This window comes from Pieris brassicae, chromosome 4 (genome assembly GCF_905147105.1).
Source record: "Pieris brassicae chromosome 4, ilPieBrab1.1, whole genome shotgun sequence".
NCBI classification, from domain to species: Eukaryota; Metazoa; Arthropoda; class Insecta; order Lepidoptera; family Pieridae; genus Pieris; species Pieris brassicae.
Window position 1 is genome coordinate 8,256,049 of NC_059668.1, and position 12,590 is coordinate 8,268,638.

At 35.5% G+C, this 12,590-nt stretch overlaps 1 protein-coding gene across 1 annotated transcript in view; it reads left to right on the forward strand.

Moving 5' to 3' along the window:
• LOC123708044 (transcription initiation factor TFIID subunit 1) overlaps positions 1-12,590 on the forward strand; it is a 41,802-nt gene that overhangs the window by 13,456 nt on the left and 15,756 nt on the right. Inside the window, exons 15-26 of the mRNA XM_045658503.1 lie at positions 211-406; positions 2,348-2,611; positions 3,440-3,573; positions 4,237-4,405; positions 4,492-4,603; positions 5,022-5,221; positions 7,582-7,666; positions 8,127-8,257; positions 9,096-9,284; positions 9,990-10,229; positions 10,924-11,068; positions 12,220-12,350. Coding sequence (XP_045514459.1) covers positions 211-406; positions 2,348-2,611; positions 3,440-3,573; positions 4,237-4,405; positions 4,492-4,603; positions 5,022-5,221; positions 7,582-7,666; positions 8,127-8,257; positions 9,096-9,284; positions 9,990-10,229; positions 10,924-11,068; positions 12,220-12,350 — 1,996 coding nt within the window. The remainder of the gene's footprint in view (positions 1-210; positions 407-2,347; positions 2,612-3,439; positions 3,574-4,236; positions 4,406-4,491; positions 4,604-5,021; positions 5,222-7,581; positions 7,667-8,126; positions 8,258-9,095; positions 9,285-9,989; positions 10,230-10,923; positions 11,069-12,219; positions 12,351-12,590) is intronic.

Genomic DNA, 12,590 nt, shown 5'->3' on the forward strand with positions numbered 1-12,590 from the left:
TCTAAACAGTTCCAGATTTATTTTTGGCACAGCCAATTTTTCCCCATGTCTACTTCTTACTTCGACTTCTACAATAAAACAATATGCATGCTTAAAAATACAAGAAAACATGCATACAAGGAAGGAAAAAAACACATAAAAGCAAGGATTGCCAATACAGAAAAAATAAATAAAAATTAAAAACTTAACTCCTTATGCTGTAATTTGTAGGTGGGTAATAAAACCAGAATTCCGTCTACCCTCGGAAGAGGAAATTCGTGCGATGGTTTCTCCTGAGCAGTGCTGTGCCTACTTCAGTATGGCAGCGGCCGAACAGCGCCTTAAAGATGCTGGTTATGGAGAAAAGTTCATTTTCACACCGCAAGAGGATGATGACGAAGAGTTGCAACTTAAAATGGACGATGAGGTAAATTTTCTGCTTCAGAACTCAAGGGTTTAGATTTTTAATATATATTATATTTTATTATTTGTATATTATAAATATTTTAGGTGTTAAATGTCTTGAATAGCTTCAATACAAATAAAAAACGTTGCTATTCAATTCAAAAGTTATCTATTCAGTTAGGTAAAATTTGTATACGCATGTCAAATTTACGTCATCCGTTCATTAGTCTACAAGGAGTCCTTGTTCTGAGAAGAATGTGCAAAAACGCTCAGTAAGTTCGTTCCTATTCATTTTAATTAATTATAAGTAGTCTCTCTTTTGTTTTTTAAATAAAACGTGATAAGCTCTAAGTTTTTCAAGACTATTGAAAAATTAAGAATAACATTTTGCCAGAATTAAAATTGCTTTTATGTTTACGGTCCCACATTAAATTTACAAAACTTGGGATACCTGGTTGATCCAATCCTGGCCTCCGGAAATTGAATTTTATAGTGTTATTGTTGATGCGTTTTAAACTGAGTCGTCTGGCCATAAATGACACTGACAGTAGTGTGTACGCAATGCAACCCGTTATTGATACGTGCCTGCGCACGTACTCGTGACTCCTGATTAGTCGTTAAGAGTAAGGGTTGTTGTTTTTCTTACTTACATACGCTTCGAATTTATTTTCTAACGTGGTTTTGAAGAAATTAAATGGTGACATTTATCTTACAAATTAAAAACGTTTATTTTATGATGGCGAAATTATTTTCCTATTATTATTCAATATAATTTATAATATCAATCGTACCTATCCCATTATCGATTTGCACCTCTATAATTCTTAGGCACATCACTACATCTACATATAAGAACTGTAAGTGCGAGCGAGACAGATAGATGATAGATAGAAATATGATTTATGACCCGAAGTCTCAGTACACAATAGTATAGACAAGATTTTATGCGAATATCCCTACTCGGCTAGATTTGCGTGGTAAGAAATAGTTCGAGTGTTTTTTTCTAAATATAAAAAGAAAGAAAAAAAAACATTCGTACATAAATTTAATAAAAAACTGAATGACTAATAGTGGGCCCTCGGCTCAACAACCCGGCTTTAACAGCAACACAGATTATTAGTTGGAGTGATATATATGTCGCAATAAAGTAGTTAAATCAGAGAGCTAATTGAATCACTAGACCGTTATTTAAAAATCGATATTCAATCAAGTCGCTAAATTTTTGTCAGACAAGTGAGTGAACGAAACGTTTAACGAGTTTCCTAAACGTTCCTAGGCAACAAGACTAACTTAACCTAATCTAAAGATTTACAATAAAGCAAAATACAGAATTTCCAACCTCTCAGTTCTTCACGATCCCACCGAAATAACATTAACAAAAGAAATAATCATGGCGGAGTCTTATTTTACATTGTTAATCAACACGCTGGCTTTCGGTCAGACATATAGTTAAACGTTTTCGACGCTGCTTTATTTAAATCAAAATGCTTTTTGATTGAATATCGACATTTAATTAACTGTTAGACATTTAAGTATCAGTTAACTCTCTGATTTGACTACTTTACTGCGACATGCACACTAAATAACAATTTAAATAACTTATTTAAAAAATATCAAATAAAACACATAGAATATATGTACAACATGACAACATAAATTCCCAACTCTGGGTTCAAAACCGGGTTTTCCGAAGACAACATTTGCACTTCATATTGAAAGACATAATTACCTTGAATGTCTCGAAAAGACGCTGTTCTCTGTTTCGGACCAATCAGCAGATTTTTTATATAAAATAGGGGGCAAACGGGCAGGAGGCTCACCTGATGTTAAGTGATACCGCCGTCAGAGGGCTCGCGAGTGCGTTGCCGGCCTTTTAAGAATTTTCTTGAAGGACAGATACTTTGAAAACAGATATTCCAGTAACTTCTGTGCATCTAATAACAGTGGCCATATTTGCTCAAAGGTGAAAGTAGCTCCATGGAACACGACACGTGCCTACATTCAGGCGATGCGTGGCAAATGTCTGCTCCAATTGACGGGGCCGGCTGACCCAACAGGGTGTGGCGAAGGCTTCTCGTACGTGCGCGTACCAAACAAACCCACTCAACAGCCCAACGAGGAACAACAGCCCAAGAGGACTGTCACAGGAACCGACGCCGACTTGAGAAGACTTAGCTTGAACAATGCTAAAGCTCTGCTCAGGAAATTCGGCGTGCCCGAAGAAGAAGTAAGTCATAACGAATTTAAAGTCAACCAAAGACAATGTAGAGTATAACTGTGTTTGTAATTTTACCTGTCATTATATTGTCAATTATAAATGCAATGTGCTGTGTGTTTTTGATCACGTGTCTGTTCCGTTATTGTATAATGTACATTGTCAATAGATAATCCGAGTGCACGTCGGTACACGCCACTTAAACATATAAATATATTGATTGATTTGGCAATCGAACTAAACAATCTAATTTAATATAATATGTATGACTTACGGCCGCTTTCTACATTCAATCCCAATTAAATTTTTACTACTAGAGATTGATATTTCAATGCATTTCTCATAAAATATTTTACGATTATTTTCTTTGAATTTGTCAGATCGAATTTTGTCATTTATCAATTTAAATTTGCGAAAATCTGGATTGGAAATAATTATAGATACATGTGTTTACATGAGATGGCCAAGTTAATATTTTTATTTAAAACTTAAGAATCTAAATTTTGATGTGGTCACAATAAGATGCTGTTAGGTTAGTTAGATAATTACGTAATATCTTGCGTCTCTTATCCCTGAGGTCGTAGGTTCGATACTCGGCACCAATGGACTTTCTATGCGCATATGCTCCCGCATACCTCCTCAAATCGAAAAATTGACGTTATGTGTCTGACACATGATATATGAAATAAAGTTGATCAAAGTAATTGAAGCGTCACTGCTTTATTATTATTACCCTCTGAATATTTTCGATTATAATGTTAATAATATTTATATGTATTGGTTGTGATTGGGTGGTTTTGATTCTACCATATTTTTAATCTAATCATTTACTTTTTACAGATCAAGAAGCTCTCTCGTTGGGAAGTAATTGATGTAGTGAGAACGCTGTCTACGGAAAAAGCAAAGGCCGGGGAAGAGGGCATGACGAAGTTCTCACGTGGAAACCGCTTCTCTATTGCAGAACATCAAGAAAGGTAGATATTTTTTGTTGTTCATAGTGGTCATATTACGTTTTAGTTCAAAATATACGAGAAAGAATTGTATGTAATACAAGAAATGAATGTATCGTTCGTTATGTATTTGTAATTGTATAGGAAATTTTAATGCAATAAATATGCACTGAAATCTAAGTTTCATCCGCACCATCTCGTTGGCTGAAAGTCTTCCACAGTCCGCTTCTCTAGGCATTACGTTTTGCGGACTAGCGAACTGTGGAATTGGCTTCCAGGGGAGAAATACCGCTTCCAGACCGGCAACGCCCACTAAAGTGCGTATCCATGACTGCTCTGTCGTTTGTCTCTAAGTAATAAAAAAATATATAATTAGAAATTGTTACTAAAATAAAAATCAAAAAAAAAACGCGTTGAAAACTATTTGTGTTTTTCAAAGAAATATAATAATACTAATATAACTATAACCTTAGCCTTCTTTCAGACATAATTTTACATAAATTTAATTTTAAACTAGTGACTAGTGATCCTGATGATGATTCTTTTGTTCCTCTTTTCAATGAAATATATGTACGTAACTAATGATTAGGTGACGTAATTAACCGGTCTATAACATTGTTTTGATATTTATTTTTCTTTTACATTAATAAATGTAACGCAAAGTTAAAAACAATATCTTGTTTTCAGGTACAAAGAAGAATGTCAGCGCATCTTCGAGCTCCAAAACCGAGTACTTCAAAGCACTGAAGTACTAAGTACGGACGAGGCTGAGAGTTCCGTCAGTGAGGAGTCCGATTTAGAGGAAATGGGCAAAAACCTTGAAAATATGCTCGCTAATAAAAAGACCACGGAACAGGTATTTAGAGCCATACTTTCCAATAACAAGACCTGGTTTCCTATGTTTGTAGAGAATTGCAAGGTTTTATCCTAATTATGTTTTAGCTGACACTAGAAAGAGAGGAAGCTGAGCGCGCTGAACTACGGAAGATGATACTTGGACAATCAGAGAAGAAGCCACAGATCAATCAAAGCGATCAGCAGTCATCAAATCAAGGTAATCTATCAATATTATAAAGTATATCTTATATTTAATTCAGAACTCACAAGGGTCTGTTAAATGTTAGTTTTTTTTAAATTTTAATTATGATCTTAATTTAGATCTGAAGGGTGTAATTGCCTACAAAATTGTTTTTATTGGGTTTTCGTATACCTAATCCCTAAGTTTGTATTAAAATCACCTTTTTTGTTGTTGATATAAACTCATTTATGTCTTTTGATAAAAACATATTATCACTCTCCATTATATCGTCAGGTTGTCTACCTGCAATGAAGGCTTTTTGTCGAAATAAATATTTTTTGCTGGGAAATGAACTCGTAATAAATGATGTCCGGGTTAAGACTAATAAAACGTTAGCAATAGAGATGGAATATTATAATTTTTTTACTAACTGTATTATGTATTGTGATACTAGGTCGCGTACTCCGTATCGTACGTACGTTCCGCAACGCGTCAGGTCAAAGGTATACGCGAGTTGAGTTGGTTCGTAAAGCGGCCGTACTTGAGGCCTACGCTAAGATTCGTTCAACAAAGGACGACGCCTTCATCCGTCAGTTCGCAACTATGGATGAAACGCAGAAGGAGGAGATGAAGAGAGAGAAGAGAAGAATACAGGTGAGCTTTCCCACATACCAAAATGAATGAAGAGGAATTACATAGGCTAACTATAGTAGTAAAGAATCGAATGGGTGACTGTCGAACTGAAACTGTCTGTTATTATTGGACGAATTTTGTTTCATACTGATACATAAGTGTTTAATGGGACTATAACGTATTTATGGGTTATTGTTACTCACTGATTCACCTGTATGTTCCAAGATATTCGTAAAATGGTTACAGAAGTTTGTTATGGGTGTTTAATGTTAAATAAAACAAATTAGCACAATATGGATATTTATAAAAGGGGCCACGAACAAGGTAGCTAGCAAGTTACAATAATTAAAATTAATTAAACTAAATATAATAATTAACTTAAATAAATAAATGTGCCAGGAGGATTTTGGCTTATCGTAGCAAACTTAAATGTGGTTTAATAAACAAATTGGTAATTTATTATTCAATAAATGGACACCTAATTTGAGGCTATTTCCCAAAGCTAAAAAATATTTCAGATAGCTTCACAACCAAATAAAACTAAACCTTAAAATAATAATTAAAGAAAACATACCCCTTAACACATTTATAACAGAGAGAATCCAAATCTTAATATCACAGAAGACAATTTATGAATCAAAAGCTTACACGGCAACCACGGTCCGCATCTGTCGTTTTGTCCCTCATCCTATTATACGTTTCAAATATTTTTAAATATATTTGTCAAGTTTATGTTATTGTTACCTAGGCCTTATATATATTCGCTTAGCTCCTCTATATTCCTTTAAATTTCTTCTGTACAAACTTTTCCTGTCCACATCGTATCCCTAACTTTCGTACTAACTACTGACTGACGTGAGACTTATCTTAAGTTATCATGATATATATGCAATTTTTATATTTCATGTAACATTTTTTAGTTTGTTTTTTGTTCCTGTTGATTTTTGTTTTAATAACTATATGTAATATGTATTTTGCACTTCTTACCTACCTTATATAATTTAATAAATTTTTTTTTTACTCACAGTGGTTGCCTAGAAGAGATCGCTCGAAAGCGATGAGGCCGCCAGTTACATTTTCATTTAATTAGGATCAATTAAATATTGTAATGCAAGGAAGTGTTAATAAACCAATATATTAATTGGGACTCAGTGAATGCTTGGATTAGTTTGTACATTTTTGTTTATATCATTATTTATATATTTTAGTTATAGTTAGTGTTACATGTTAGCTTGTGTCCTTTTTTGTTATTGCCATGCACTTAGGTACTTTACCCTTTGTATGTGTTTCTATTTTTTATTGTTCCATATTAGGATTTCCTGGAAAAAATCGCTTGTTAGCGATAAAGCTGCCTAATTATTTATTATAATAATCATAATAATAATCGTTTATTTGCCAAGATTATGGTACAATTAGATGGATCAACTACAAATAGCACAATCAGACATACGTAAATAGGCATGCAAAAGTCATATAAATTTTTACAATGGCTTATAATAATGCTCGGTTCACATTATTCCAGTCCAGTAATCCAGTGAGTCATTCCAGTCCAGTGCTGGACTGGAATGGAACGTCCACATTATTCCAGTCATTCAAAAGCTGTTAGATCGGTAACACTACAGTGACAATGCTTACAAGAAAGAAGTTCAGAAATTGTTTTAAAACTGTTCAATTATTACTGTTAGAAGTGGTAGAAGAACTAAAAAGAAAAAAGCGGATTTGGGTGAGAAATTGGATAAGCGAAAGAAATGAAAAAGGAGGCGCATGCCTTTGTGTTTATAAAATTCCGAAGTGATATCCCACAAACACACATGTTCTCTGTACAAAGAAACAAATTGAAGAGTTTGGTTTTCAGTTAACTTCATTGTTCGGAATTACCTTTAAAATTCCATAAAATAACAACAATGTGTGTTCAATGTTAAACGTGTATTCAAGCGCTGGATTGGCCGTTCACACTATTCCAGTGGCGCTGGATTGGGTTAGCTGGAAGACCATAAAATAATGTCAAATTTAAGTTATTTACAATTGGTGTAAAATCTTTGGTCCAAATACTTGCCTAAGATATAAAGCCACCTTGCCTTAAACTTTTAAAAAGTTTAATCACATTTCTCTTGAAAGAATTACACGGCAGTGATCTATAACTTCTTGGAAGGTGATTAAATAGGTTTATAGCTATGGCGTAACAATTGTTTGTATACATATTTTTTTATAAACACTTTGTTGCACATAATATAAAAACTGAACATAATTAAAATAATTACTAATGTAACTTGCTTTTTTATATGTATGTTTAAGACTCGCTTATACTTTGAATTGTGTTTGCCACCTATAAAAATAAGCCCAAGTACTCAGAAGATTATGTTTTGTTCTTTCGCATACAGGAACAACTGCGTCGTATTAAAAGGAATCAAGAGCGCGAAAGACTTGCTGGGAACCCTTCAGTGCCTTCGTCAATTGGTGGGGACAGTACGTATACATTTCCGATGAACTTAATAGTTTAGTTATATGGATCAAATAATCATAGAGATAATTTAACAAGGCGGGTTTAGGGGACTTAGGGTCATTCAATAAAAGAGCTATAAGATCGGCAACGCATATGTGAGTCTTCTGGCATTGTAAGTGTCCATGGGTGGCGGTATCACTTGACATCAGGTGAGTCTCCTGTGCGTTTTCTACCCGTTGTATATATAGTAAAAGAGTGTGTGTGTGTGTGTGTGTTCTTTAATTTCTAATAGTTTTCTACTACATCCACATTCTTCTATGTGGAATTGAATTTGAACCGTCATACTATTGGCTATTACAATTACTTGGCTATATTCCTAAGAATGGCTAAGAAAATTATTTATTTATTTGCGTATAATTTTATATTATTATCCATAGCTAAATCAAAGAGGCGGATTTTAAGTTCCAAATGTGGTATTTTAAGGTATGTCGTCAATGGGTGATTTGGGAGGAGCATCTCCTGGCCTCATTCCCCTGGGTCAGATAAAGCAAGAGCCCGACTTGCAGACACCTTCCCGGCGCCGTGCTAAACTTAAACCAGATCTCAAACTAAAGGTAATTGCCATAAATTTGCTATATATTGCTTGTATGACTTGTCAACATTTTAATATGTCATTTTTTTTGGATATAACAATCTTATTATAGCTATGAACAAAAGGCTGTCTTTTTCATCGAAATAGAAGCTGTGAAGGATGCACAATTATTGTCTAATATTTAATGCTTTACTCACAAACTTTTTTTTTTTTGATAAGGATAAGTATGGTTAAAATTGCCCTACATATCTTTCTTTAAGTTTTGACGTGACAACGTCTTATAATTCGATTTAGCCGGCTGCACGCTCGAAAAAACATGACTCATGCGGCGTTACCTCGCTCTCAGGCGTTCCCTTGAAGTGCAAGCGAGAGCGCGGAACGAGCGACAAAGAGACATTTACCTACTTGTCTATATCCATACAAAATATCTATGAAACAAATAAAATTAAAATTTTCTTTTGAAAAAGCAACCATTCCATCAGTATATTGTCTTATGACGTTGTCACGTTCAACTATCGTCAGTAAACCGACTTTACAGACAACCGGTTTCTTTTGATTAAGTGTTAAACAACAGCTTTAGAATGACTTACAACTAAGATCATTTGCTATTTTCATCCGAAGTAAAGACTCGATTCTGAATCTTACAAATCTATTACAGACCGTTCTAAGCCTTGAAACACGACGAAACTTTATAGCGTTCGGCTGGATTTTGTCTTGTCAATACCTTTTCCACTTCATTCATAGGCATACCACACGACCAGTCTGTTCGTTTGACTTATAAAACAAAGCAAAATGCGCTATCACTTCATCAGTTTTACTTACCTCTAACAGACAAAATTTAAACCTACGATGTATGTTAGTGTGGTGCTTGCGGTCAAGTGGGTCACATGCGTACGAACAAGGCGTGTCCCTTATACACGGGCGGTGGGCCAAGCTCGCCTGACCGTGATGAACGAGAGGATCGTGATGATCGACTCGAAGACACGTTGGATGAGGATACATCTTACGTCGATGGAACTAAGCTCACGCTGCCCTCCAAGATTGTGAAGGTACGTGAACGAATTATATTTGTATAAATGAATTCTTTTGTATCCTCTCCATATATGGAAAAGGTGTACGTTTTTACAACAAACTCCCAAGCGAAATTAGAGAATTATCACTGAATAAATTTAAAGCTCTAGTTCAACTTAAGTTATTTAATAAAGCTTTTTATAAAATTGACGATTATTTAAATGTTCCTGATCCTTGGGATCGATTTCTTCAAAGTCAAACAATTGGTATAACTCAAAACTAGTCGATTAAAAAGAGTGGTGGAGAGTTTTTTGTCAGTTCTTCTTGCCCGCTCTATGCCCTTAACTTGCGAACTGGTAGTAAATGTAAATTTAGAATTAATTTAACATATTTTCTGTCATAAGTGGACTTGGTTACCTATATGAATATAGTTTATTTGAGTTTGAGCATATTTGCTATTAGGTTTAAAAAATACGGATTAGTATAAACTAAATTTAGTTATCCGTTTATAAAAAAATCTACATGCACATGTGACATAAGATACACTGAAGTCAGATTTGAGGATTTTTTAAAATTATAATTGTAAAGGTGATTTTTCACTGCGAAAAATTTGTCCAAGTTGCTTAATAACTTGGGCATAAAATCTGCATCGCGTTAAAGTAACGTCCTAAAATCTTTGTGTGGTAGTCAGTCATCAGTCTTGCTAACGATATGGGAAGTAAAGCAGAAATGGAATGTTTCAGCAATCTGCGGAGGAATTCCGTCGCCGTAGCGGAGGCAGTCGTCGCGGTGAAGTACGAGCGGGCGGACGGAACCGAAGACGTCCCACTGCCAGCGAATCATGCGATTACCTCGTTAAGAGACCAGCTGAAAGGCGCCGAACCGACCCACTCGTTACGCTGTCGTCGCTGCTGGAAGAAGTCCTCACTACAATGAGACATTTGCCAGACGTCCAGCCTTTCCTGTTCCCTGTTAATCAGAAGGTATTGTCATATATATTGTCGGTATTATTGCGTAATTAAAATTACCTCGGAACAGAACTCAATTGCGGAGCTACAGAAAAATACACACATGCGTACACTCTAATTTATCAGTGTTTTGAATCACTGTTAATTTGGTTTTGTTTTATTGCATATTTTTGATAGAGTGGTCACCCACAACACAAGAATGTCTTTCACAACAGTCTCCACCACCAGAGTACTCTAAGTACGTCCAGAAAAAAATGTCTTTATTCTCCAGAACGTCGTAGTATCTTTCATCTCTGCAATCAATAAATAATATAATATATTATTATTATGTCTGGCTATCACTTGAGACAGGCTCGACGTTTAAACAATTATTTTATGAAATATTTTTTTCTTTCATGAAATATGTAAAAAATAAAATTTTGGTTTAATTAAAAAAAAATGGTGGCCATCCTTATAGGTTTGGGCCTCAGATTTCTGAATATGTTTCGTGATCATTAGTTTTTGTAATAGGTAGGTTGGTGATCAGCCTATGCCTGACGCGCCGTCGACTTTCTGAGTCAAAGGCATGCTGGTTTCCTCATGATATTCACCGTACGAACGAGTGTTAAATACGCACATATGCCCAGAGTCCATTGGTGCACCGCCTAAGATCAAACCTACGGATCAGGGACAAAAGTCTTATTTAAGGGATTTTAATTATAATTTCCAGCTGGTAGCGGACTACTATCGCGTGGTGACCCGTCCCATGGACCTGCAGACGATTCGTGACAATCTACGTCAAAAGCACTACCACAGCAGGGAAGAGTTCCTCGCCGACGTAAACCAAATTGTCGAAAACTCTAACTTATATAATGGTAAGTAGTTGTTTTGTTTAAAAAAACATTTAAAACTCTTGGAAAGATTTTTGTTAACCTTAAGATACGATTCCAAAATATATAACTTTGCAAACGTAGTGATCAGTACAATGTTTTGATCAACTCACTCAAGCGAACAATAAATTGCCCGCGAATATTGTAGCAAAGTTTGCGCACAACTGTGCACTTTGTACGTACGTGTACGTACACGGTACACGTAGTGGAGTCGTGTCGACGCACACACACTCGTCGTTCGCGAACTCTGTCTTGCTTCGGTTACAAAATCAAACATATTTAATAATGCGCGCACTATGCCAAGTAATTTCTTTGAATAATTAAGAATATATTACAAAGCACAACGTTTCCTTGCCCGTCCATATTAGCAACTGTCGGCAGAAAATACATACAGTACTGCCGTTGGAGACAGAATACGATACGCGCTCAGTACGTGAATTCTATTGTTTTTCACAAAATGTTTGTAAACAAATGTGCCACACCCTACTTTGGTGGAATCTTTAGAAGTTTTAGAAGACTTGTTCTGTAATATGTTATCCCGTTTCTAACATGGTACAACTCAATATCTTTTTTGTTGCCTGTCTTCAAAATCTTTTGTTTTAATGATAAATACTACGATTATTAGAATTAGTTTCCGCATATGTGGTCTAAACAAGTTATTAATGGTTTTTTTAAATATATAATACACCTGGCGTAAAATTCCAAGCAATGAGTTCAATCTTGGATATACATTTGTGGGGATCCCGTTATTTATATACATTTATATCATTATACAGTTGAGCAGTGTTGGCCTAGTGGCTTCAGCGTGAGGCTCTCATCCCTAAGGTCATGGGTTCGATCCCCGGCTGTGCACCAATGGACTTTCTTTCTATGTGCACATTTAACATTAGCTCGAACGGTGAAGGAAAACATCGTGAGGAAACCGGCTTGCCTTAGACCCAAAAAGTCGACGGCGTGCGTCAGGCGCAAAAGGCTGATCACCTACCTGCTTATTCGAATAACAAATGATCATGAAACAGATACAGAAATCTGAGGTCCAGATCTAAAAAGGTTATAGTACCATTGATTTATTTTTTATATCCAATACATTTGTTGTCCAGGTTTATTCATCAACTCTATATATAACTATTATTTAGGTGCAAACAGTAGCTTGACAGTGGCCGCTCAGCGCATGATGCAGAGATGTTTCGAGAAACTCGCTGAAAAGGAGGAACAGTTTATGAAACTCGAAAAACAAATCAACCCGCTGCTTGATGATAATGATCAGGTATTTTTTTTTATTAAGATACCCAACTGACACAGCGCACGCTTATTACAACTCTTAGCTGCACTCTTAAATACATGCGCACACGCACCCATTCACACACTCACACATACTTAATGGCTTATGACTTGTCGTTGATTAGTTACAACACTAAACCTACTTTTTGTCCATGTACTTCTGACTAATTCTCATCTTGCCCCCACACAGGGACTCCCTTGTGTGTGTGTGTGTGTCTGGGGTTGA